The sequence below is a fragment of the Macaca mulatta genome, chromosome 1, assembly GCF_049350105.2.
Source record: "Macaca mulatta isolate MMU2019108-1 chromosome 1, T2T-MMU8v2.0, whole genome shotgun sequence".
In the NCBI taxonomy this organism is placed as follows: domain Eukaryota; kingdom Metazoa; phylum Chordata; class Mammalia; order Primates; family Cercopithecidae; genus Macaca; species Macaca mulatta.
Genome location: NC_133406.1, coordinates 65,854,782 through 65,882,500, shown reverse-complemented (window position 1 = coordinate 65,882,500; position 27,719 = coordinate 65,854,782). Strand labels below are relative to the sequence as shown.

General features: G+C 46.4%; 1 protein-coding gene across 2 annotated transcripts in view; it reads left to right on the top strand.

Moving 5' to 3' along the window:
• Window positions 1-27,719, top strand: part of PLXNA2 (plexin A2) — a 217,436-nt gene that overhangs the window by 101,382 nt on the left and 88,335 nt on the right. For both annotated transcript variants that reach the window (XM_001110951.5, XM_077937065.1), the window contains exon 4: window positions 42-176. In XM_001110951.5, the coding sequence (XP_001110951.4) occupies window positions 42-176 (135 nt within the window). The remainder of the gene's footprint in view (window positions 1-41; window positions 177-27,719) is intronic.

Genomic DNA, 27,719 nt, shown 5'->3' with positions numbered 1-27,719 from the left:
ACTGAGGGCAGATGCTGAGGACATCCTTGTTTCTCATACAGATTCGGGCCGATGGTCCCCCCCATGGTGGGGTCCAGTACGAGATGGTCTCTGTGCTCAAGGACGGAAGCCCCATCCTCCGGGACATGGCCTTCTCCATTGATCAGCGCTACCTGTACGTCATGTCTGAGAGACAGGTAAGTGCTAACAGCCATCTCTCCTTTCTAAACTCCAAGAAACTGCTGATAATCTGTCACCTTTGTTCAGAAACTGTTCAGTCCAAGAAGAGAGACCTCTGGGCTTGCAGCACAGGGGTCCTGAGAGAGGCAGAGTCCCTGTAGGCTTTTGCAGGGAGCTAGAGAGAAGCAGCCGGGGGCCAGCCACTTCCCGGAGGCTTCACTCTAGGCCACAGCCCCTGTCTCAGCAAGTGATGAACAGCTCTGCAAGAACAGGCCAGACTGCATGGAGCAGCTTGGTGTGATTAGGAGGTAGATTTACTGCTCTCAGGCCCACAGAGTCTGCGGCTCAAGGGAGCCAAAGAGGTGTAAATAATCCAGGCCTCCAGGCTGGGCCCACTCCTGGGAGAGGCAGACCCAAGATAGGGCCCCAGAAGGAAATAAAAATCTTGGCGTGAGTCTTAGACTAGTGCAGAGTATAAGCTGGCCAGCTCTGGGAAGCTGAAACCAGGCCTATGGAGGTGAGAAATAGACTTACTTCCACCCTCGGTAGGGAAACAACTGAGCAAGTCTTCCACCCTCTGGGATGGATGGAGGCTGTATCTCCTGTGAATATGTGTGAGTAGAGAGAAGGCAAATGCAGAGAGAGCCATGGTGAAGGGAAAGAGAAGCAGGGAAGGCAGGGGATTCATGAGATCATTAGAGACCGACCCAGAAAGCTAAGCAAAGACCTTAGCCAAGCCTGGCACATTCCATTCACTCGGTCAGTGGGTTAATAGTTGTTCAGCAGCAGCAGGGGTCTTGTCATTTTTCTTAACAGGGCAAGTGAAATAAAAGTCAAAGAAATGAGGAAAAGGATTGCCAGTCTGTCCCAGCCGCTGAGGACACTGACTTTGGTAGAGCTGAAAGCCCAGAGAGCTTTCACCAGTTGCTTCCCAGCTCATGTCATTCTCAGAGAATTCTGCAAGAGTTCCAATTCTGCAAGTTGATCAAACTTACCCTTTCCAGAGCTCTCCTTACCTCCTTTCTTTTCAAATGTAAGGAGTCTGAATCAGGGGATGAGGGATGAGCAGAAGAAGTAAGGAAGAGACAAGTGTGCACGCGACAGCATTAAGGGAAGCAGTGATGCAGTTCTGACTTGAAAATTAGTTCTTGAGGACAGATGACGTAAATCATATGATAATTGCATGCAAATTACATCCAGATCCTCTTGAATCCACCTGTCTTTTTCATCTTCTTTCATGTGGCCTCTGCAGTTGAAGTATAAACAGGTCCAGATGGGAATTTCGTGGATCTGCAGACAGCTTTGCCTAACCTAGAGTGGATAAGACAGTCTTGGAAATAAACACTGACCTATGATTCCAATGAAACCGTCAGTGGGCCTAAAAAGAACTATTCCTGGGCACATATTTATCGGGAACAAAGTGCTGGGAATCATCAAAATGAATGAGACTTAGTCACTACCTTAAGTTGATTGCAATCTAACAAGAGAGAGACAGGTACTCAAATAGCCCAATAACATAAGATTGAATTCTATACATGCTTTTTTATCCTGTTCTTCTTTAAGGGAAAATATTATTTGTTTAGTAAAAATGGTGGATACTTGTGATACAAATTCAAGCAATGCATACAGAAAAGAAAACAGCAGCAGTTCACCAAATCTCACTACCCAAAATATAACACCATGTTAACATTTGGTGAGCACCATTCCAGGCACTTACGCAGAAATAGATACAGATAAAAGGACAGATGGGTAGATGATGACCTATATAGGTGGATAAAACGATGGGCAGAGATTGAATAGACGCACATTTTATACAGTATTTTTAAGAGGCACTGTGGGTAGCAGAGGACCAGGCAGGTAGCTCTGGGTAAGAGCTTTCTTAGATTCTCTGAGCCCAGCAAAGTGGGAAAGAAGAAGTGACCAATGAGACCTTAGTGGGACAGAGAAGGTACCAAGGCATACATTTTAGCTGCATATCTTTTTATCCAATGAAACGCTTTCTGAAAATCCATCCGAAATGTAACCAAAGAAGAGGGGCTGGGTCAAGGCTGGAGGCGGATGAGTGGGTTTCAGAGAATATAGTCACCTCCTAGATCCATATCTGACACCATATCTGAGAGCATCAGCCTGGCCACACCAAGTGTCCACGTAGCTTATCTGTAAATACCCCTCCTCTGTCCCACCTTCTGCTTCAGGTACCCAGTTCTTGTTACAATCTGCACCAAACAGAGGGATTTAGCAGTAGCCAGCCACAATGAGCAGAGATAGGAAGAACTTAACGTTTCATACCATGAGCTGTCTCTGGTCAAGTGAGATATTAGTAGGGGGAGCTCCCTGTACCAGATGGAGCTGTGATTAGGAGGCAAAGTCTAAGGGGGAATTGTGGTGGAACTCTGAGACCTGTCACCTGGAGAGCCATAAATTATGTAGAAATAGGTAGCCAGGTGACTTCACCAGGGGCTGAGTCCAAAGATGAAAGCCAAGAACAGCTCAGGAGGCCCATCTGTCTGAGGCTGGCTGTGAGTTAAGTACTCACAGACAGCTCAGATGTCTTCAAGGAAGCAGTTGACTGTGTGGCAGGAGAAAAATCTGTAAAAATGAAGCCAGATGTCCTGGGTTCTAGTCCAGCTTGTGCTATCACTGATAGTAGAATCCTCTGACAGCTTCAGCTCCTCTTTTATAGCTGAGAGGAGTTGCATCAGATAACAGGCTTGTCTCTGAAGTCCACGGGTCTGATTTGGACTTCATTTCACCATTCTCTATCTGAGTGGCCTTGCACAAGTCACTTAACCTCAGTGTTCTCACACAAGGTCAGTGTGAGGCTCAACTGAGACAACAAATGGGGAATTTCTTTTTATACTGCCTCACATGCCGCATTTTATATGGCCCCTTCTAACTCTCATGCCTCATGACCCCATTTCTCAGGAGTATGAAGATGGTGTGTGATGAGGAGGGGGTAGGGGGACATGACACAGCCAGTCATCCTCAGCCTGAGCCAGGAGATCTGTGTTCTAGGCCTGGCCCCACCTCTGACTTCAAGGGTGACCTGGGCCCTCAAATTCTCAGGGTCTCAGTTTCCTCATCTTTAAAGATGGAGATTATAAATCTAACTCTAAAGTCTCTTTCAGATCTTACAGAAATTTGTTTAAGGGCCTAGGACTGGGACTCTGCTCTGTCTCTCTCCAGAAGATGACACCAAAAGCATAAGAGATGGGCGTGAGACTAACCCAAAAGCACAGTGTTCTCTTTTTCAATTTATAATTTTAAAATTTTTTTATTTTGTTTTGTTTTGTTTTGTTTTTGAGACAGAGTCTCACTATCGCTCTGTCACCCAGGATGCAGTACAGTGGCGTGACCTCAGCTCACTGCAACCTCCGCCTCCCGGGTTAAAGTGATTCTCCTGCCTCAACCTCCTGAGTAGCTGGGATTACAGGTGCGTGCCACCACACCTGGCTAATTTTTGTATTTTTAGTACAGATGAAGTTTTGCCATGTTGGCCAGGCTGCTCTAACTCCTGACCTCAAGTGATCCACTCGCCTCGGCCTCCCAAAGTGCTGGGATTACAGGCGTGAACCACCATGCCCAGCCAATTTAAAAATTTTTTGTAGAAATAGAGATGGTGTTTCACCATGTTGCCCAGGCTAGTCTTGAACTCCTGGGCTCAAGCGAAAAGTCCACCTCAGCCTCCCAAAGTCCTGGGATTACAAGCGTGCGCCACCGTGCCCAGTCAATACAATGTTCTTAAGGAGAGATTTATGAGGCCATGTGTGCTCATATGAGCATCTTTCCTGAAGGGTGAACACTGTAGAGAAAGCTGGAATGCTGGTTTGGTTATGGATATGTACAGATGCTCTTCAACTTACGATGGGGTTGCCTCCCAGTCAAGCCACTATAGGTTGAAAATATTGTAAGTCAAATACATGTTTAATACACCTAACCTACCAAGCATCATAGCTTAGCCTCACCTACCTTAAACATGCTCAGAACACTTACCTTCACCTACAATTGGGCAAAATCATCTAACACAAAGCCAACTTTATAATTAAGTGTTGAAAATCTCATGTAATGAATTGAAGATTGTACTGAAGGTGAAGGAGAGAGTGGTTGCATGGGTACTTGAAGTACAATTTCTATTAAATGTGCATTGCTTTCACACCACTGTAAAGTCAAAAAATCATAAGTTGAATCATCGTAAATTGGGACTGTCTATATTCCTACTTGGAGGCAGCAACTTAAGACTTTCGAGTTCTCTAAAAGTCCTAAGACCTTTTAAGACATCATGGGAATGAGTTTTTCATCATTTCACTTTAAAACAAATCTCTGGGCAACCTGTCTTCCACTCTGCCCCCAACCCTTGCCTCTCTGTTCCCCCGCCCCTCCTCCAAACACGACACATGTCATATTCTTGGGGCCGTGACAGTGGAACACATGGTGAGAGTAAAACCAAGTTTCTGGTCTTACATTCTGCCTAGAGAGGTTTTCATCTCCCCACAGAGCTAGAACAATCCAATATAGCACTCATGTGTTCTCTCTCATTCTCAATTAATTAATTAAATGTAATTAAGCAATAGGACTAGTAAGTGTTGGGTCGTTAGTGTCACTGCCTAACAAGTCAATGTTAATGTACTGTTAATAGATCTAAGACCGGCCAGTCCCAGGGGAAAATTTGGGAACTGATTCCCCAATCCTGTTAATTGCCCAGGTGCTCCACTGAGAGGATGCCTGGCTCTTTCCTAGAAAGTCTGCCCCAGCTTCACTGACAGCGAATCAGCAGACGTTATGGGCATGCATACAAGTTGCTCCCATATCCTCAGTGTCTAATGGAAGTCAGACAGCGAGTCCAGGGGAAATCAGGCTATGAGCCAAGTGAAAAACCAAGCAACAAGATGAAAAGAAACTTGATAGCCCCAGTTTTCACCCAACTTGTCAGGCTGGCCACTCCTAGAAAAGGAGTATAACTCTATACACAGGGTGGATGGGAAAAGAGTATAGGGATGGAAGCAATTATTCTATTTTATACTTTAATTAGTTTGAATTAGCAGAGGGAATAGAGGCATAAAATGATCCAGCGAAGGGTGAAATGGAAAAAGGGAGTCACAGTGGAGAATGGCTCCGTACAGACTGGAAAGGGCCTCGGGAACAGCAGAAAGGATGGTGATGGGTGTGTGTGTGTTTGGAGTGGGTGGTGGGGCATGGGATTCTGTTCTCTTATTTCAAGGCCTGGAGAGGCAAAATAGCATAGATGTTAAGAGCCAGCCCATAGGAGTTAGGCCAACCTCCATTCCACAGACACTTACTAAGTACATGGTTTTGATAACGTTATTCAACTTCTCTAAACCTCAATTTTTTCATCTGTGTAATGGGCCTAATGCAATTGTTGTGAGGATTGAGAGAATGTATATAAATCACCTAGTGTCGTGTCTGACACATAGTGTTTTCAATAAGTAGTGGTAATTATTATTACTAGCATTATTCTTAGAACTTCTTTGGAACTTCAGAAAGGGCTAGAAACATCTCCACCACAAATTATGGCTGGCACAGAATTCCCGTTTTCAGGCAGTGGCCTGCAACTGCCATTCCTCCTGCTTCCTCCCAAGCACTGCCTCAGAAGCCTCTGGTCCGGCCAAATGACAGCACTGGGCTAAGTCTCTCATAATCTGGTATTTATTTTAAAAATCCAGGAATGTGCAGGGCAGACTAAACAGTCCTGCTCCCCTCAGTACACAGGCAGGCAGCCCCAGGCCGATGTGTGAGGCCCAAAGGCCAGGATAGCAGGCATCTGTGGGGAGAAGGGAGGGGGACCCTGTGAGCCTGGGGCTGCATGCGTGGACAACGGGCCAGAAAGGGAATACCTATGGGGCCTTTCATTTCTGGTTTCTCCAAGTAAGTAACAAAGTCTCATGCTCATTGTGAAAGATGGGTCTGTCCCTCTCCAGGTAGTGAACATTCAGACCCCAATTCCAAATGTCCTAGATGTGCTAGTAGTTGGCACACTGTTCTGGTTATTTATTGCTTTGTAACAAACCACCCCCACATTTGGGGATATTTGTAAAAAACATGTCATTATGCTCAAAGACTGTGTAAGTCAGGAATTCAGATAGGGTGCACCGAAGATGGCTCATCTGTATTCTATAATATCTGCAGCCTCTGCTGGGATGACACGAATGGCTGGAGCTGACTAGAAGGACAAGGGGCTAGAATCATCTGGAAGCTTCTCCTCCTACATGTCTGGAAAGTGGAAGCTGGGATCAGCTGGGACTATTGACCTTAGTGCCTTAGACAAGCCCCTGCCATGTGTGTTGGGCTTCCTGACAGCAGGTGGCCCCCAAGACAGTCAGAATTCTTGCTCATGGCAGCTCAGGACTCCAAGAGTGAGTACTCCCTACAAGAAGGCAGAAATTGCATTGCCTTTTTGTGACTTGGCTTTGGCAGTCACACACTCAGTCTACCTGCCTCTTCCCTCTGCTGCCCACCACCCATGTGATTCTGATGCGTGTGGCCCATGAGCACACATTAAGAACATGATTCCCCGGCTACCAAGGTCATGGAATCACAGAGCATCAGAGCTGGTAAGGACTGTAGAGAGCACCCATTCTGACCCCAGAGGAGAAAAACAAGGCCCAGAGAGCACCCTGTTTAGCTGTCCCATCAGCATTGTGCAACACCCAACGCTCAGCTGGAGTCATCAGAGCTGGATTGATTTCTTCAAACATACGGGGAAGCACAGACAGCTTTAAAGCTTGCTGTTGATTTGCTGAAGGCTGTGTAAGTCCTAAGTGAGGTCTATCAAATGCCTATGGGCCCTGAAAATGCTTTCAGGAAGGGTTTGCAGGAATCCATCAGTAGCAGGATCACACTGCCTGGAAATTGCCCCATCAAGGGGATGCTGCTTATAAATAGCTCTCCAGGCAGTCTTCCTGTGGCAATATTGTCTCATCTTGCACAAGAGCAGGCCTCTCAGTGACTTACCTTCAGTATGCAGGGGAATGGGACCTCATCCCCATGGATTACAGGAAACTGGCTTTTTAACCACATCTGTTTAACGTAATTTAAGAGAGTTGAGGCAAGGAGACTGTCAGCCTGGAGTTTTCGGAAACAAAAATTATTTGGAAAGATTGTAAAGCCACCCTTTCCTGAAGGTCTTAAATGCAGGAGAGACCCCCCACGACCCCCCCAAGAAATTCTCTGCATTGTTTGAAGACCCTATGCAATGTCTGGGGAGAGATGGAAGGACAGGCCAGACCCTTAGCATGCCATCCACCAATGTCCAGCAGCTGCACCAGAAAACTAATTGTGATTTCCTCAGTTTGGAGGAGGCCCTGTCAACTACTAACCTGAATCTAGAGCCAAAAGTAAGAATCCTTTTCAGAGGTGCTATTGTGATCCATGGGGCAGTAAGTGTTCTACCTGTAGCCAAAGCTACTGAACTGTCAAGTCCCTAAGGCACCTAAAGACCTTGGAGAAGGGAAAGAAAACACGTGGGGAGCCATGCTTCCAGATGTCCCCTGCTCATTTATTTTGACATCTCAGACTATTATTTTGATTGTGCACATTTGTTTAGTCCAGGCGATAAGGCTTCCCAGGGCGCAGGCAGAGCATGCCAAGGTATATTTTTACAAGGCGGGCAAAGTCTCAGTAACAGGAGACCTCCCTTCTGCCTGGGCTGGGAGGCCTTGGCTGAGCCTCTGGGGAAGAGGGAAAGTGAGGGGGCAGGGAGGAGAGTTGAGCCTGAGGGACTTTGGGGAGAATTACAGAGTTTGCGGATTAGGAAAGTGAGGATAAGCGAATTGCTGCTGCACTTTTGTTTTAAAATGTGTCACTTTCAATCCAAGCCTTTGATGCACATGTGTTTCTGGTTAAGGATGCAGGATCCCAGTGTGGCCCAGGAGCTGAGCACTCACATCAGTGCCTTTCCCAAAAAAAAGGACGGAATCCTGCCTCCCCCGGGGCTGCCGGTGCAGGCAACAATGACCACCTCAAACCCGGGTTTTGATTTTTTCCTCTTTCTTTCCCCCATTTCAAATGTCAAGGAACAAAGAAGCTGACAGGGAGCTGATTCTCTGGCTATTAATATTCTCATCGGAGCATTTTTTTTAAATAAATATTTTCACATGAGGGAAAGGCAATGCAAACCCACCCTATTAATCAGACACTTGGCTTGCTGTATTTAAGAGAGAAAACTCCAGCCTCTTATTTTGAAATCCTTTGGTTTGGAAAGAAATGATTGAATACAATGCCCAGGCTGGGAGAAGTGGTGCCAAAAACCTCATTTCTCTAAATGGGCAGGGGGTTGGAGACTCTTTCTCTAATCCTTGACGAGGGATTTGATTTTTCTTTCTAGATAGGTGCTGCTGAAGGCTGACACTGACTGCCCAGAATGATGTTCCTATGAGCGGGAGATGGGAAGTTACAATGTCTCACCAGAAGGAAACTTACCCTCCCCCATTCTTTTAAATATGGGGAAACTGATGCCTCCAAAGAGGACAGTCATTTGCCTAGGTCATCATCTGAATTACCAGAAGAATCAGGGTAAATCCTGAGTAACCTGGTCTAGCCCAGCATCCTTTCCCAACTTGACAACAGTTTCACTCAGCACAGGCAAGAGCGAACACTGACTGTGTTTAAAACTTTTAATTAGCAAAATTAAAACGACCTAGGCCCAAGAGAGTTCCTGAAGATGTTCCGATGGGTCAAATTAAAATAAGGAAAGATTTGCATATTGTTTGCATATGCAGACTCATTCATTCAATAGACCATTAAGTGTTGACCATGTCTAATGCATAGAGCTGTCCACTGACAAGTCATTTGCATATGTAGATATAGATAGGGCTGTCTTTCTAAGTAATATTCCAGCAAAAGTCTCCTTCTAAATAGGGCTGCCAGAAAGATAAGTACCTTCTTGATTTCTTTCCGCTGTTTTCAATGCAACAGTAGCACTATCATGTATGTTTTTGTATAGCAAAAAATAAAATAGAATCCCTGCCCTCAAGGTGGTCAAATTCTGGAGGGGCGCAATAATGTATAGATAAATCACAAGATATGGTTATTTATTTGTACATCAGAGCAATGCTGTAGAATGTGTTTATGTAAACGCATACCACCAGGAAGGGACCTGTCCTGGTTCCCTCCATAATTGGGTCACTCAGGGGACTCACCCTCTCCCTAACATAAGAATCCACAGCTGGTTTATCCAGAGATTCTCTAGTGAAGAGCAGCCCTTTATTTTACAAAAAAAGGAGATGAGAGGTCTGAGGGGGCAGTGACTCCGGAGAAGAAAGGGTGTACCAAGCTGCACATGGAGGAGCAGACAATGATTGACTATCAGTAGTTTCCTCACAGCCAGGGGGAGCAGCCAGCCTGGGTTCAAGTCCTGGCTCTACCGCTTACTGCCGTGTGACCTTGGGCAAGTTGCTTCACCTTTCTGTGCTTCAGTTACCTCACCTGTAAAATGGGCATAATTATGGCGTCTGTTTGAAGATTAAATTAAATTAATTAATGCATAAAAAAGCACTCTGAAAAGTACCAGGAACACACTACCTGCTTAGTAAATGGTAGTAGTAGTAATTATATTTTTACGGTTGTGCCCCCATACATCGTCATTAGGCCAAGCCCTGCAGATCATGCTTTGCAAACAGCCACACCTAAAAAAAAGCTGAACCACCCTGCCTTGCCTCTCAGCCCTACCTTATTTAAGCTGTGTTGAAATCTAACTAATATTTTTGCCATGTTTTTCTTATTTTAGTTTACAAACATGATCTCAGCTAATACACCAGTCCCATGAGATAAGTATTATTGTCCTTGCCTTTTTAAACAGATAACAAAACTGAAATTCAAGTTGACTAAGTAATTTGCCCAGGGCCACCAAGCTGTCCAACAGCGGGGCTGGGACTCCACCCCACACCTCTGAAGCCAAATCCACACCTCTTCAGCTTCCTGAGACAGCGCCCCCTGGCTGCCCTGTGGCTGCAGAAGGCTCCTCCCCTCCTGTTCTCCCCACACCCGGCTCCCAGTTAGGAAAAGGGTTCAGAGGCGGCTTTCTGGGCTCCAGGAGACCAGCACAGACTCGGTAACTCCTCACTTGACACCTTCAAGGAGATTGGAGTAGTGCACTGTTTTGTTTAAAAAACCAATAAAGGAAAGCAAGCACTGCCCCAGGCCCTACGTGGACAGTCAGAGGAAATGCCTCTGCAGGTGGTCAGAGTGCAGGGAGAAAAAGCACCACTCCCCAGGAAGTTACTGTGGAGTTTATCCTGTGCAGCCGGCCAAGCGCCTCACAAGCATGATCTCCCCTCCTCACAACAACCTGGGAAGACAGGTATTATCTCCCCCATTTAGCAAATGAGGAAGGCCAGGTGCAGCAACGTTGAGGGATCTGAACTAGGTGTTTCTATGACTTTTAGGAGGCAGAGCCAGGAGTGAAGAGCCTGTCTGTGTGGCTGCAAAGCTCCCGCACTGCTCGCCCTCCCCCAGCACCAGGAGAGCCCATGCAGAGACCCCAGAGGGAGACATCATGACTCCCCTGCATATTTTTCTACCCCCATCCAAAGCTTGTCAGTCTGGCAAAGGAAAAACCTTTGCAAGGAGGGCAGCTGTAGAACACATGGGAGGCATTGAAGCCCTGATTCAGCTTCTCTGGTGCTATTTCTAGTGTGAACCGTGCAAACTCGTATCAGCTCATTCACTGGCCCTAAGTAAGAGGTTCTCAGGCTCAAGAAAGCATCCTCTATTCGCCATCTTAAGTCTTATCCAGCCAGACACAGGCGGTGGGGCCGGAATGACACCCCAGAGCTCTGCAGCCTGCTTTTCAGCTCCTTCCAGGAGCGCTCCCTTGTGCTCCCTGCGTTGAGTTTCAGTAATTGAATGTGTTTTATTTAGACCATAACATTTAGTGCCACTTTGGATTTCCAATTAGGCTTCAATCAGATGCCGAGAGTCTGATTCGTTTTGTTGTTTTGATCAACACGAAAGATGGCAACATCAGAGGAGCCGTCATGAAAAGTTATTTCCTTCCACTGATGACTAGGACAGTTTCTGTAGTGTGAAGACACAGGTTCAGAGGTGTCAAGAGAGGCACCATGCATCAGGGAGAGGGGCGGAGGCAAAGGGGAAGTCAGTGAACCCCTAGAGATAAGAGCAATTGGAAGTCCTGGGGTACGTGGCCGGGACTTGACAAGGCCCCCCTGTATATGTGGGCCAGGGCCCTGGGTGCCCCTGAGGGAGGGGAAAGGTGTTGGTCTCCACCCCAGCAGGTTTCTCACTCAAATGGTTTAGGCCTGGCAGCCCCTCTCAGGCCTTTTATCCAGGGAGCTCTTTGTGAACACAGCGTTCCCATGAGGTGGGAAGCTATAACCACCACCGTTGATTTCTTTAGGGAAGGCCTCTGAACTCCTCAGCCAGAAGTGACCAGCTGTACTCATTTACACGAATATGTGGGGGCTTTTTCTCACCACCTGTGAGTTCTGGCCAGCCACTCGCACATGCTGCCTGTCAGATAAGGTTTCTCAATGGGGTTGATCCTAGGGACAAAATTTGGAATCCAACTTTGAACTGCCAGGGAGTCTATTGTGGGAGGGAGGTGGCAGGATGGCAGAGGGGTGATGGGACAGTGGCCGGGGAGTGGTAGGTAAGAGTCTGCCTGTGCCAATCATCAGGAGTCACTCACCATGCATCTGAGTCAAGGCCAACTGGAGCCTCCTTTTCCCCATTGATAAAATGTGTTTGAATGCCCCTTGCGGCCATGACATTGGGTGCATTCTTTCTGGCCATGAATGTGTATGGAATGGAGGCTGCATGCACAGCGCTTGGAGGCTGACCTGGGTTCGAGTATGCATGTGCTTGTGAGAACAGACGTTGGTGGAGTTGGTGAGTGAGATGAGAGCAAACATTACTGTGTATTCTGGCGGTGATAGTGTCTACACTATGTTAGTGTTAGTGTCTACACTATGTTAGTGTTAGGCTCTTTCATATACCATTGCATGTACCCACTGGGGGAAATGTGTGTTCGAGCCCTTCTCCTCCCAGTTTTATGCTGTTTTTAGAGCCCAGCTTGGCTGCATTTCCAGCTGGCCCTTTGATCTTTCTGTAGCAGGCCAGCTCAGGGACTCAGCATTTCCGCGGCAATCTCCACTTCATAGAGTGCATGCCTTGTGGTTAAGTTCCCCGAGCCTTTGCCACTGTGCCTCAAGTTACCTCCCTCACCTCACCTTGTTCACCCCAGTTATTATGGTCCCCACTTTGCAAACAGGTTGGGGGTTTGAAACTCCCACCAGGTGGAGAGAAGACTGACTGTGTAATCAGCTGTTGGTGGCTTAGCAAACAGTGTGGGTTCAGCCTCTGTCCCTCAACTAATATTTAATTACAAGAAAGAGGTGGGAAGAGATGTGAGCCAGGTAGAAGGAAAACAGGAGGGGGAAAAATGAACTGAGATGAAAAAAATGTTCTAGCCACTTAGCCATTAAATAGCTCATCAAACAGCCTTTGAGGACCTACTGTGTTCACAGCAAAGAGCTTATCCTTGCACTATCACACATACATATGGAAAACAGACAAGTAAGTAGTGAGTTACAGTACGGTATGCAGAGTGCTGGGATTACGGGAGAGGGTGCCACCCAGTATAGCCTGTGAGTCAGGGAAGGCTTCCTGGAGGAGGTGATGCTCTAGGTGAATCGTGAGAGGGGAGGGGCTCACCCAGTGGAATAAAAAAGCAAATAAGTATTGTTCAAGTTAAGGAAAGCTTGGAAGTGTGAGAGAGTTTGGTATATTCAAGGAATATTTCCCAAAACTTGATACTGGCAGAGCTGAAGGCAAGGATTAGGAGGCATCCATCCTCACAGAATGCAGGCGAGCAGCCTTCAGGTGGGCTCAATCCACCCACCTTTCCTAAGAGGGATTCCCCCAGCCCTGGCTGCTACAACATAGAATTGGTAGGAAGCCATCATGCACCCAGCCCCTGGTGCTCTCTGTGGCAAGCTCACCAGCGGGTCCTCTGGACATGCCCTGGTTCTAAGTAACGTCATCAAGAAAAAAGATGCTAGCTCTGGCAGAGCTCCAGTGCTAAAGCCTGTTGTGACCTTGCCAATCCCCTCCCCTCAGGACAGCCATTTCTCTGACTGTACAGCAAGGAAGACCTCTGCCCATCCCCGGTTCGTGGGAAGAGGATAAAGGAAATGAGGTAGTGCACCCATTTCAGGCATTCATTGTATCATTTCTGCAACATTTATTACAGGCAGAGACCTTGCTGTCTGGGCTGCTTCTGTCTCCCCAAGAGATACCACAGTGTTTGGTACTTAGTAGTACTCAAGAAACACTTGGGCTGGGCACAGTGGCTCACGCCTGTAATCCCAGCACTTTGGGAGACCGAGGCAGGTGGATCACGAGGTCAGGAGATCGAGACCATCCTGGCTAACACGGTGAACTGCTGTCTCTACTAAAAATACAAAAAATTAGCTGGGCATGGTGGCGGGCGCCTGTAATCCCAGCTACTCGGGAGGCTGAGGCAGGGGAATGGCGTGAACCCGGGAGGCAGAGCTTGCAGTGAGCCAAGATTGCTCCACTGCACTCCATCCCGGGGGACAGAGCGAGACTCCGTGCCCCCACCCCCAGAAAAGAAACACTTGTTGGAGCTTAGGAAGAAAGAGAGGAGGTGAAAAAAAGAAACAAAGGAAAATATCTATGAAAAGGAGGCATTCTAGTTTACTGTAAGGCCTCATCTTGGGAGGCAATTAGAACTGTATTCAAATCTTGGCTCTATCACTCTTTGATATGGCCTGGTGTATCCTCTCTAAGCGTTGGTCTTGTCTTCTGTAAACTAGGGATAACAATAATACCTACCTGATAGGACTGCTGAGAAAGTGAAATCCCTATACAATGCCTGGGACAGAGTGAGAGCCAAACCCTCGGACATGGCTCTAGCTAAGCCCTGTGTTTCTCCCTGCCTCCATGGTAATCTCCCTCTTTCGCTACCATGGAGTCCCCTACAACTAACATGTTGCCCATTTTTCATCCTTAAGTCATCTGCCAGTTGCGTCTATTTCTAGCCTCTGTCTTATGAGACAAGAATAAGGAAGGAAAACAGATAACTGTGGAGGCTCATTTGCCAGTTGTCAGCTCCTACCATCAGCTGAGCTCTCTTGTCTGCTTCTCCCTGGGTGCCTGGAAAAATCATTGTGACCTTTTATTTACTGGTTGATCTAGTCAGCTCTTGGCTCCGGAACTCTCTGCCCGCCCCTCAGGCTCCCCCCAGCTCTCCCAGCCCTCCATCAGCCAGTGTGGGTTCCCTGCCTCCCAGGCAGAATCATGCTGCAGGACAGGCAGGCTGTGCTGGGCCCTCGGAGCCTCCCTGTCTTCATGATCAGATTCCTAAAAACCTGTGGGCACAGAGAGGAGGGGCAGTCAGAGCTATTGATCTTCCCTACTCGCTGCTCCCACCAGAGGGGATTTCTGCTGCAGATCCTCTCCTGCAGGCCTCTTCTTCCCACCGCATTTTACTGAGCAGCTAAACTGAGCTTGAGGCTAGTGAGTGGCTGCCCCGGAGTTACTCCGTAAGTCAGCAGCATACTCTCTCGGCCCCTCATCCAACTTTTTGAGCTTTACCAGGTTCTTTTCATCCATGTCCCTTCAACCTCTTCTACTCCCTACATCAGCTCCCAGCCTGGCTGGCTGGCCATGGCCAGCAGCTATTTCTGCTTTTCTTTCTCTTTCTCCCTGGGCCCAGCCGTGCATTTCTCTGCAGCTCCTCTGAACCAACTGGACTGAGGTGTGCACCTCGGGAAGTGAAGGGTGGCTGTTGGGAATAGGGACAATTGTAGTGGTGACAAGGAGACAGAGGAGGCTAACAAGTGTGTGCTGACAAGAAGACATGTCACATTGGTCCCTGGAAGGCCAGGAATGAGCCAGGCAGACCCAAACTATGTCTGGATTGGTTGCAGGAGTTAATGGTGTATACATCATAAATGTGACCTTTTGTTTACTGGTTGTGAGTAAATAAAAGGAGTGTGTGTAGGTATGTGTGTGTGTGTGTACATGCACACATATGTGTTTCATACCCAAATCAGCTTCTGGAAAAACAATCATCCAAGGTAGAGTATGGCTTTCTCACTTCATTTTCTTCAGGCCATCTCCTTGGGCTTCCCAAAGTTTTCATCGCCAGTAGTGGAATTAGGAAGCCTTATGCCTCCCTCAAATTTGGAGAAAGGAGTTTTAAAAGCCTCTTGTGCAAGTCAGCTCCCTGCTTTCCAAGCTCTCTTCTTGGCCCTTGCTGTCAGCATCAATTTTCTGCAGGGAGTGATTTAACCTTCATTTATTCATTAATTCCTTTTTCCTCTTAACTTCATTAGGTAAGATTTATAAAGGTGCTGAATTGGAAAGGTCACCTGTCCCTGGGCCCAGGACGCAGTGTGCCTGCCTCTCTTCTTGTGTGCTTCCTTTCAGGAGTGCTCCTGAGGTAGGTAGGCGAGGAGAGTAGCAGAAGAGAGAGTGAGAGCAGAGCCTGTGCTCCAGGAAGGCAGGGCAGGCAGGCGGATACTATAGGCTCTGAACACGCTTCCAAATTGCCTGCTTACTGTTGGGAGGCAGGATGGCATGGTGGCGAGGAGAGGCTCTGTGTTAGGCACATCTGGAATCCTGGCGCTACCCTTCCTAAGCATCAGCCTTCCCCAAGTTACCTGTCCTCATTAAGCTTTCAGTTTCCTCTTAGAAAAACTGTCAATAATGCTAGAATCTACTCCATCAGGTTCTTGCAAGGATTAAATGAGATGCTTCATGAGCACAGTGCCTAGAACACAGCAAACATTCAACAAACAAATTGAAAATCTTTTTAAAAAGATCTTCAGTTTTCCAAGACAAGCCTTGGTAGCACTGGGCAGTCAGTCATTGGATCATGGACCACTAAAGGCTAGTGTGCAGGGAATCTATTTGATTCCTCCCCCAAGCAAGCTAAGCCCACATATTCAGTAACTGACCGTACCTCCAGAACCACAGGAAAAGCGTGTGGTTTCCTCATGGGGGAGCCAGAAAGAACCAAACCACCCCGTGGGGCCAAGGTTGCTCCCAGGGTCTAACAGATTTCTGCAGAGTTAGGGTAAGCTAGCCTCCTGTTCACTGCTGTCACCCTCTGAAGCCCACCCAGCAATCATTCACAGTCGTAGACCTTTTATCAATCCCTGAGGCCTGCTGGGCTCAGCTGCTAATCATCTCATCTTAAGGTGCTGTCTCTCTCATTGCCAGTCTCCCTGGAAGGAGGGGATGCACTACAGACTAAAGAGCATGCAGGCATTTTGAACTTGTCCAAAGGTCAGAATATCTGCCTGCTGCCATCTCCGTGTTGTCTTTCCTCCTGTGACCACAACAGAACTCAAAACCATCTCAATCCACCCCAATCGCAGTGAATTCAGTCCTCTGAACTTCTCTAACTCTTACGGCAAAACTGCCTGTCTGGATCTATCTATGTGGTGTCTTCCCCCGTCAGTCTTTAAACTACTCCGGGAGCAGACACAGGCTGGAAGCAGCCCACCCCTCCCAGGGCCATGTGTGCAGCCAGAACTCAATCAGGTGTTTGAGAAAATAATTTTAATAGAAAAGCACAGAGGAAAGCGGGCAGGCAAACCTGTTTTGTGTGCCAAGCTGAGAATATTGGGTTTGAATATGATCACAGAGGATTACAAGAATTAATTTTATTTTATCTAATATGCTTCGAATTGGGCTTCTGGAATTCAACATGCAAATAATATGCTCCTAGTGCAAATTGGAGCATGCCCAGATTAATGGAGAAAATTCTCGTCACCTCGCTTTTCTCAGAATGCGATTTCCCTCACCTGGGATCACCTATTTGTTTGCCAAGGATGAACCAAGGGGTAAATTCTGATGGAGGAAGGAATCTGAGGGCTGGGTCAGTCTGACCAGTGCCTCCCCATGGCAGGTGGAATGAAGAGAGACACTGAGCAGTGCATGACGGCCCTTCACAGAGTATGGGGACCTCAGGGCAGTAGCCATGGGAAGTCCAAACTGCTCCTCTGGTCCCAGACCAGCCTTCACTGCTATACAGATCACTTCAAATGCACTGTATTAGTTCCTACTATCCTCACCTCCCAGATTTAATGACATTCTTGGGCTTCGTTAATAAACAATGCCTGACCTTTTTAGAGTGGCAACCATTATATTATTTCATGAAATATGGCCCTACACAAAAGGCCATTTGGTGTAGTTATTGTTACAGTATGAAGTGAATTTGGGTCTAACAATGAATTTGGTTCTGAGACTTTCACAGTATCCATTGAGAAAACTGGAGATACTAGTCACTGAATAGCCTAAATAGAAAGTGAGCAGTGTTTATACCTGCATGTCATGGCTCTACGTCATTCTCTGAGTTTCTGCCCTCATTCTCTAGCTGTGGCCGATACGACTACCACCATGCCTGGCCACTAAGGACGCTGTGACACCAGCTTGGCCTAGCTGTGGACAATTTCCTCTCCCTATAATTCAAGCTAAATCAATATTTGAATGTATAGGAAAGAAAGAAGGCCTCACATGTATAGGAAATTTATTTTCTCAACCCTCTTTAGTTGGGCTTGCCTAAAACATAGGGCATCCCTGGTTCTTTTTTTTTTGTCAGAGTTTTGCTGTTGTTGCCCAGGCTGGAGTGCAGTCACATGATCTCGCCTCACTGCAACCTCTGCCTCCCAGGTTCAAGGGATTCTCCTGCCTCAGCCTCCCGTGTAGCTGGGATTACAGGTGCCCGCCACCACGCCCAGCTAATTTTTGTATTTTTGGTAGAGACGAGGTTTCACCATTTTGGCCAGGTTGGCCTTGAACTCCTGACCTCAGGTGATCTGCCTGCTTCAGCCTCCCAAAGTGCTGGGATTACAGACGTGAGCCACCGTGCCTGGCCCGGTTCTACTTTTTAAAACAATTTTTATTTAAGGTTCGGGAGTACATATGCAGGTTTGTTATTTAGGTAAACTTGGATCATGGGAATTTGTTGTACAGATTATTTCATCACCCAGGTACTAAGCCTAATACCCAATAGTTATTTTTTCTGCTCCTCTCCCCCTTCCGTCCCTCCACCCTCAAGCAGGCCCCAGTGTCTGTTGTTCCCTTCTTTGTGTTCATGAGTTCCCTTCATTTAGCTCCCACCTATAAGTGAGAACATGTGGTACTTGGCTTTCTAGTCTGACAACCACTGGATTGGTTCTACTTTTTATGAAGTTCAGTTTCTTTACCAGTGGCCCTAGACTAACATCTAGTGGCCATGGGGTAATGTTGGTAGACATCAGTGTAGAGTGAAGCTGCACACACAACTTGGGCTTTAAATAGTTTCTCTCTCTGGGGTCAACTAGGTGGAATAGATACCTGGCCATTCCCGTAACTCTCCAAGTAGCTTCCCTTAGAGACACATCTCCCTTCAGTTATAGAAGAAAGGTGGTTTATGTTTTTCTAAGTCCAATAACTAGCTGCGTCCTTTTCAATCCAGATTAGAAGCTCCTCCAACCTCAGGAACTGCATTTGGCCCAGGGGTACTGCTTCCTGCTTCCCTGTATCCTAAGGCTACAGTCTTAACATATAAAATTACTTTAAACACAATGACAGATAACCATTAGAGGAGAGTCATTCTTTTACATTGTAAAAATCGAACTGGGAATTGTCACTTTTAAGAGGTAAGAGAGAGACTTATGGACAGACTACCAAGACGCCCTTATTTGTCTCTTAACATTAAATCTAAATCATAAAAACCATAGACAAGAGACTCTTACACTTGGAGCTATTTCATTTTCTTTTTTTCATGAGAGGTGTATGGAGGGTGCAAAAGGCCCACACTCAAAAATATCATTTTACTGTGCTTCGGTTTCCCCGATGGTAAAAATGAAAGAATCCAGCTGCCTGATCTCTTAAGACTGTATATTAATGACTAAACTGGATCAGTGGGATTTCTTGGGGTGAACAGTTGGACAGTTTCCATCATGATACTTGCTTATGTGGGAGGATATTAAGCTCTTTCACCTTCTTGCTCTGAATTAAGAAATTTAGGAAGTTACTAATATAGGCTACAATATGGATGAACCTTGAAAACATTATGCCAAGTCAAGAAGCTAGTCACAAAGGATCACGTGTTGTATGATTCCATCGCTGTGAAATGCCCAGAATAGGCGAATCCTTACAGACAGAAAGTCGATTGGTGTTGCCTGGGACTGGAGCAGACAGGAGGGAATGGGACTGACTACTAATGGGTATGGGGTTTCTTCTGGGGGATGATGAAAGTATTCTGAAATGGATTGCACTAATGGTTGTACAGTTCCTGAATATTCAAAACACAATTGAATTGCGCAATCTAGGTTGGTGAATTTTATGGTATGTTAATTATCTCATTAAAGCTCTTATATTAAAAATCTTGGGAAGATCATGTCCTAATTTTATGGCTACTCCAGCACCTCTCCTTCTCCTGCCAACCACCACCCAAAGAGGAAGTGGACACTGCACCATGGATGATGTCAATCTGTGCATCTGAGGGCTCGCCATCCTTATTCTCTGTTCCTCTTCCCTTCTCCCTGTTTTCTTCCCCCTGCTGTGTTCTCCTACTCTTTCCTATTCCCTCTATCTCCCTTCTCCTTTTTCCCTTATTTTCCTACTGATCTCACCATCCAATGGGTGCATCTCGTGGGCTTTCCTTAACCCTAGGAAACTTCCTTAAGCCTAGGAAGCTGAAAGGGGCGTGGAAGAGGGAACAAGAGATAGTGAAATTTAACAATCATCATAATAATAAAGTGTTAATATTATTATAAATTATTATTATAGCTGTCCAGGACTTAATTTAATCTTCACAACATTCCTATTAGGGAGATAATCATCCACATTTTATAGATGAAGAAGTTTTTATGGATAAAGATGAAGAAATAGACTAACATGGCTAAGAAAACCCAGCCAGTTAGAGGCAAAAACAGAATGCAAACCAGGGTCTGTCTGGCCTTGGAGCCTATTCTCCAAAGCATGATAAGGACCTTAAATATGAGGCTGGGACTGGTTATTTATTGATGAATTATAATAGAAGTAATTTGATGGGGTTCCAAACTGCAGTATCTAGGATCTCATCTGTTGGTCTGATATTTATGGCCGTTTATGGGTGATATCTGCGTGGCTCTTCCATTCATTATGGTTTTCATTAAGACTCTAATCCTGTTTAGAAGTCTGTTTGTCATTTTTAACTCTCCTGTTTAATCTTGGGCAGCCCTAATCTTTTTTCACTACCAGCCAGAGGAAGACAGCTCCTGATGGCTCTTTTCTTCTCACAATTGTGTGCAGGTGGGGGTGTGAGGGGAGATGAGTGTAGTGGGCCTGCCTGTCCATGACTGTGTGAGACACGAATGTGTGTGTGGAGTATCCATGTGAGCTGTGGTGTGAGCATGTGTGAAGTTCGTGCATGGTGTCACTGTATTGGTGGTTGTGCACTGTGAGTGTGTGGTATGGATGTGTGTTTGTGTTCATGAGTGTGTGTATATGAGTATGGGTATGGGTTTGTGGGGTAATGGAGTACATATGTGTGTGTGTCGGGGCCTACCATTCATGGTATTTGTATTAGTCTGTTCTCATGCTGCTACAAAGAAATGCTCTAGACTGGGTAATTTATAAAGAAAGGAGGTTTAATTGACTCACAGTTCCACATGACTGGGGAGGCCTCAGGAAACTTACAATCATGGTGGAAGGCACCTCTTCACGGGGCGGCAGGAGAGAGAATGAGTGCCAGCAGGGGGAATGCCAGATGCTTATAAAACCATGAGTTCTCATGAGAACCCACTCATTATTATGAGAACAGCATGAGGGAAACTGCCCGTATGATTCAATGACCTCTACCTGGTCCTGCCCTTGATTACAATTCAAGGTGAGGTATGGGTGGGGACACAGAGCCAAACCATATCAGTATTCTTTTTTCAGAAGCATGAGAATTCTTGAATGGAAACCTAACCATCTGTTCCTAAAACACAGAGACCATTCTTGCCTCACATCTGACCTTCCCTGTTGTATAAATCCTCCTGGGGTAAGAAGGTTTTAGGGAATCTGGAAAGGGATAGAGATTGACCAGGCCCCCTCCCCTAAGACATTCTCGGAGCCGGAGAGGATTCTTCAGTCCAGCTCTCAGTCATGGTGGACCTTACTTAGGTTTCCCTGGGGATGGAAATCTCCTTCCTAGAAGCATTGTTTTACAGAGAAATTCTTCCATTGGGCTCTTCATCCTTGAGGGAGGCTTAGATTTGTTTGACTTTTTCAGTTATCAAGTGTCTACTCCTAAGGAATGAGTAACAAAGGAAATCTACATGGGTGACATCCCATATTGTGTCCTTCACTGTCCCCAAAGCACACCCAAATCTCATTCTCTCTGCTTTGGCTTATGGCGTTTTCATGCCCAGGCCACTTTTCACCCTGCCCCTTTTCAAGTCTTGCCTCCATGGAGCTTTGCCTACTCTCAGACCCAAAGGTGATTCCCATCTCTCTGCACCCTCTGACCTCCTCTCACAGACATTATAAGAGGGTCCACAATATATAGTACTTAAAAATATTCTAGCTCTGGGTCCGCCAGGCCAGAACTCTAGGAGACCCACCAGCTACATTTCAACTCCCTACTTCCCTAGGAACTTGGGCATCAAGGCTGAAATGATGGCTCAGAAAATGCACCACATAAAGGCACCTGGCTGAGGGGCAAGTAGGGGCTGAAACGAAGTCCTCATTCATCTTACCAAGCCATGTACCTAGAGGGGGCACTTCTTTCAAATCACACCAAAGTACCGTACTGGCAAGTGGTAGTTCTGAAAGGGAGTCTCAGAGAGTTCAATTTTCTTGTCTGAGGGCCTATAGTAGCAGCCAGAGGAATGCTTAATGAAGAACCCAAAGAGTGCTGCCTGCCCCTCCCCGTGTGTCAAAGATGAAGTCTGGCCTCCAGTCTGTCTTCAGAAAGCTTCACCCCCTCCCTGATGAATCCCACCCCACTCTAATCACCACTTAACTCCACATGCCCTTGTCTGGCTCCAGCTTAATTTTCACATCTCAGTATCTGCCTTTTAAGAGTCCTAAATCTTTTTTTCACATCTTTGTTATGTCCTTCCAACTAGTTAGCAAGCTCTAGGAGGGCAGAGAGCATGTTTTCATTTCCTTTGCTTTTGGCCACCCTTGTGACATCCATCAGAAAACTCTGCACCCAGCTGGGGCTAAATCAGTATTGTTGACACACTGAGTCACCAGCCAAAGGTGCAGAGACACCAAAGCCCCATGCTTAGAGCTAGGAACTGGGCCAGTGACCCCTGTCCCCAAAAGCCAGCTCAGCCAGTCGTCTCAGGGGACACAAATCCATCCACTCACCTCCCTCCAATTCTGGACCTCATTACCCAAAGAAATGTCCCTAAGGATTAGAAAGCTCCAGAGGCCAGATGCAGTGGCTCATGCCTGTAATCCCAGCACTTTGGGAGGCCAAGGCAGGTGGATCACTTGAGATCAGGAGTTTGACACCAGCCTGGCCAACATGGTGAAACCTCTTCTCCACTAAAAATACAAAAATTAAATTAGCTGGGCATGGTGGTGCATGCTTGTATTCCTAGCTGCTTGGGAGGCTGAGGCAAGAGAATTGCTTGAACGCAGGAGGCGGAGGCTGCAGTGAGCTGAGACTGCGTCACTGCACTCTAGCCTGGGTGACAGAGCAAGACACTGTCTCAATAAAATAAAATAAAATAAAATAAAATAAAATAAAATAAGAAAGAAAAACAGAAAGTTCTGGAGAAACTCAGCCAATCTCGTGGTCTCTTTCTGTGGTGACATAAAGTGCTGGACAGCAAGAGGAAGAAGTGGCCCTAGCCCTTCACCAGACTCACCTTTCCTTATCACTTAGTGAAGGATTGATTCAATTTCTTGTGTTCAGGAGCTTTGGAGGGACTAGAGCTTCACCCCTCCCTGAAGGTGTGTTTGCTTTGGATCAGGGACAGGCCTGTTTGCGGACAGAGCATCCAGAGACCTTTTGCTGGGTCTGTGATATAGTGGCTTTGTCGCTCTCCTAGACAACAATGTATATGGCATGCCTGGCCGGTGGCATCAGGGAATGTATCTCCTGCCACTTCTTCCTGGTGACCTCCAATCCTGAGCCCCTGGCTGACCTCCTCCACTTTCACCTTTCAGCCTCATACTCCTGTGCCGCCTCAGCACACTCTCCTGTTCTAAAAAAAAAAGCATTCAGGCAGTCACTAAATAGCAGTATTGATGCCCCATCCCCACATGCCCTGGAATGATAATGCATCACCCGCGGTGCGTATCCAGACGGAGCCAGATTACGCTCAGGTGGTTAAAAGTCCAGGTCTAATTAGAGTTCCAGGGAATCAAGCCATTGTATTATTAATGATTCTCCGGCAATGTTCTGATTAAAACAGTAATTTTAATAAGCACAGCTCGATGCTAAGTGTTCACTGAGCACCTAATTACATCAGTTATAACTCCAAAATTATTTAAAATTCCGCTTTTTTTCACCAGACCCGGCATGCACCAAATAAAATAGAGACTCAGACAACTCAGTGATTATTTGCTCCAATTAATTTCCTAAGCACCTGTTTAAAAAAAAAAAAAATATATATATATATATATATATATATATATATCTTTGTCTCTCTTCTATCTCCCCCAAGTTCCTCCCACTCCTGTGACCCCCAGAAGCTCGATGACATTGGTTACATTTGAGGCAGCCATATAGGGAGGTCAGGAATAGAAAGCTGTGAGGAAGGTAGATTTGCACAGTCCCCACACTAACCTCCAGGTGAGGGGAGGCTGCAAAGTGCTAATCCCCATTGACTGCCCAGGCAGGACAAGACCCTGGGGTGGGGGAGGCAGAAGCACCCAGAGAGGGCTACTAACCCAGAGCCAGTTCCTGACTGCAGCCTTATCTTCAGCAGACCAGCTTCAGCTGTCACATTTAACCATCACACTTGCATCTCCTGGAAGAGGGTGGCCAGTGGGTCAAGGGGCTTCCCTGTGTGGCTGTTCTCAAATTCTTCTGGCCACTTTCGTTGCAAAAGAGACTGCCTGACCTAGTCACTCCCTGGAAGGACACCAGGATTTCAGGAAAAATGGTCTGCTGAACCATCTGAGGGGTGGTGTCCGCAATTTTCTTTTTTTAAACAATTTTATCAGTAAGTTATCCATCTGTACCCAATAAGCCTGATAGTGAACAATGCGGTGCTGAAACTGTCACTTTTTGTGACCCTCATGACAATATGCTAGTGAGGAACAGTAGTCCTTAACATCATCGCGCCCAACCCACGTGCTGGGAGATACCATCACAAGGCAGCTTTCTGCTGTCTCCCACTGTCTCTTCAAGATGTTTATCATGAGTAAAGTTTTGCCTGGATCTCAGGCAGGTGGCATAGCTTCTCTGCATACTTGTAGATAATGAAAGCCCTTTTGTCACTCCAGTCTCAAACACAGCCTCAAATCGGAATGATAATGTCCAGTTCCAGACCAGACTTAAACTGTGGACTGACGTGCAGATTATTTTCCTCCCCTTGCCTAAGCCTGCTGCACGGTCTCCAGTTACTTCTCTCTCTCTCTTTCCCGTTTGCTTTCCCTTAAGTGGATCCACTTTGTAGAAAGGAGAGGGGTCAGAGGGGTTCTTTCTCACATGAACTGGAACTGGCAGCAGATAGCCTCTGTTCTCAGGCCTGGTAGATATTTCTGACTCTTACAGGGCTGGGTTCTTCCTGGGCCTTCAAAACTACCCCCTCCTGAACCATTCCATGGCTGCGGCTCTCATCAAGTGGGTGGTGCTTTCTCTTGACCGGACACTGTCCTCTCGGCTCTGATTTTCCAGTTCTCGCCATACAGATGTTCACAGTGGGGTCTCAGCACCACCTCCAGGGGGTCTTTTGGACGAATTGTAAAATGCTCCAGGCCAGCCCTCCCTCCTAAGGTGTTCACGTCTGCTGCAAGGGAAGTACTTGCCCATCCTTAGCCTGCCACCGATGTGGGGGTGGGGTGGGAGCAGTGACCTCCCAAGTTGCTGCTTCGCTCTGCCTCCTGCGGGCTCACCAGCCTACCTTCTGGGTTTCCTCCTGCATCTTCCTATCCACTTCCAGGTGGTCCTGTTGAAGGGTGGTTAGGTTTCAGCCTTCCAAGGACTCCCTCCAAAAAACTCACACAATCTCTTCTTTTTTATTCCTTCAACCTTTTTTTATTTGAGACAGAGTCTTGCTCTGTCACCCAGGCTGGAGTGCAGTAGTGTGATCCCAGCTCACTGCAACCTCCACCTCCCAGGTTCAAGCTATTATCCTGCCTCAGCCTCCTGAGTAGCTGAGACCACAGGTGCACACCACCATGCCCGGCTAATTTTTGTATTTTTGTAGAAACAGGGTTTCACCATATTGGCCAGGCTGGTCTCGAACTCCTGACCTCAAATGATCCTGCCCAGCTCAGCCTCCCAAAGTTCTGAGATTACAGGCATGAGCCACTGCGCCTGGCCCCTTTCATCCATTTTGCTGCATTCATCTGGGTCGGGGACCCAGGGTCAGAGGCGGAAGAATCATGAACTTGGATCTTGAGAATCTACTCTGAAAAATTGTGTGGCAGTCTCCCACTTTACCTTAGAACACAGCATTATTATATCATGGTGTCTTCATGGATGCCTTAATTTTAACATCCAGTAATATTTAACAAATGTGAAAACTGAGGCCCAGAGAGGTTAAGGGACTTGCCTGGTACAGTTGAGTATGTGGTGAGGCTGAGCCATGTTCTTCTGACCTTAACAGCTATGTCCTTTCCATGACACCAAAAGCCTCTGCTGTGTTATAAACATTGACTATTAAAAAATTTTAAAAGCCCTCAAGTCACCTAATGGATCCTCGCAGAATACCAGGGGGTCTCAACCACACCTAGAGAACCTTAGCATAGTGCATTTGATTAAGGAGCTTAAAATAAAACCTGGATCATTGGGCAAGTATAATTAGCTTCTCAGCAGGTATTTATAGACCTATTTTGTACAAGAAACTGAAGTGGAAGCATACAGAGATATCTCATAAGAAGAAATAAAAAGCAGAGCCCTATAAGTAATCTAAAAAGATACCTACCTAAGAAGAGTATAAAAAGTGCATTAGAGTCATGCCAATTGGGCAGGTAGTCAGATTCTCAGTTCAGAGAGAGAAGTAACAAAGGTTGATCAAGGAAGGCTTCCAGGAGGAGGGAGGGCCCAGGGGTTTGCACATGAGCAGGAGAAGGGAGCACATTTGGATTAGTGGGAATGTATGAGCAGAGGCATGGAGGCAGGACTGCACAAAGCATGAGGGAAGGCCAGGCTGGCAGTTGACATTGACCAAAGGGGTTGGGAGTGGAAACATCAGCCTGGGTGAGGAGCAGAATTTAGAAGGCTGAAATGTCACACTGAGGTGTTTGGGCTATAAACTTCATGAGATAGGCAGAGTTTTCTTGTTGTTTCTGGATTTTATTTTCATTGTTGGGTTTCTTTAGCTGAAATTATCAGTACAAAACACTGCTCTTGAAAGCCTTCCCTGATTTGTACTTCCCTTTTGCTCCAATAGCTTTTACCACGTCTCAATCATATTGCCAATATTTCATTATAGTTTGGGAGGTTTGTCTGTCTTCCTGACAACACTATGAGTACTTTGGGATCAAGGTCATATCTGTTCATTCTGTGAACTTAATGTCTACACAGACTATATTTTAGGTGTTTAATACATATTTATTAATAATAAGTATCAGCTATCAGCAAGGCACAGGGCTCAGCATTTTCTAACCCATGCCATCCTTCATGTCTCGGAGGCAGTATAGTGTCAAAGTAGAGAACATGGGCTCTGTAGCCAGCCTGCCTGAGTGTGAGTCCCAGCTGTACAACTTACTGAACACATGACTTTAAACAACTTCACTGAGACTATCTGTGCCTCAGTTTCTTCTTTAGCTGCAGACAAGTTTTATATAACTTATATATATAGCTAGTCCGGTGGATGGATGGATGGATGGATGGATGGATGAACTCATAGTGGATAGACTAATGATTGAGTAAATGAATGAATAAACAAGCAAATGCACAAAGTATATGTGCCAGATGTATTTCAACCACATTCAGGTCTACTTGGTGATAAATCAAATATACCAGAATGCAAATTCACAAGACCATGCCAATCAACCCACACTGACTAACCCCTGGGTACAAAGCACTGAGGCCATGTGGCCATTGCTGCCTCCATGGAATGGTCTTGGTCCAATTGACCAGGCTATAAAGCTTCCCAGAGCGACACAGAGGCATGGAATCCAGCAAAGCCTAGGAGCTTTCCTGCCTCTCATATCACCACCTTGCCAGGGTTGAATGCATGAATGGCAGGAAAGAATAAATGAGCTCTATACAGAACGGAAATTAAAATGTTCCAATGTAAGTATAGGAGACTTAGGCAGAGATTTAACACATATTCTTATCCTCCATCTCCCTCCCCGTCCCTCTATCCCTCCTTCCCTCTCTCACTCTCTCTCTCTTTCACACACATACACACACACTCATCTACTCACTCACTGCATCCTAGGAAGCTGTGATGGGCAAGACA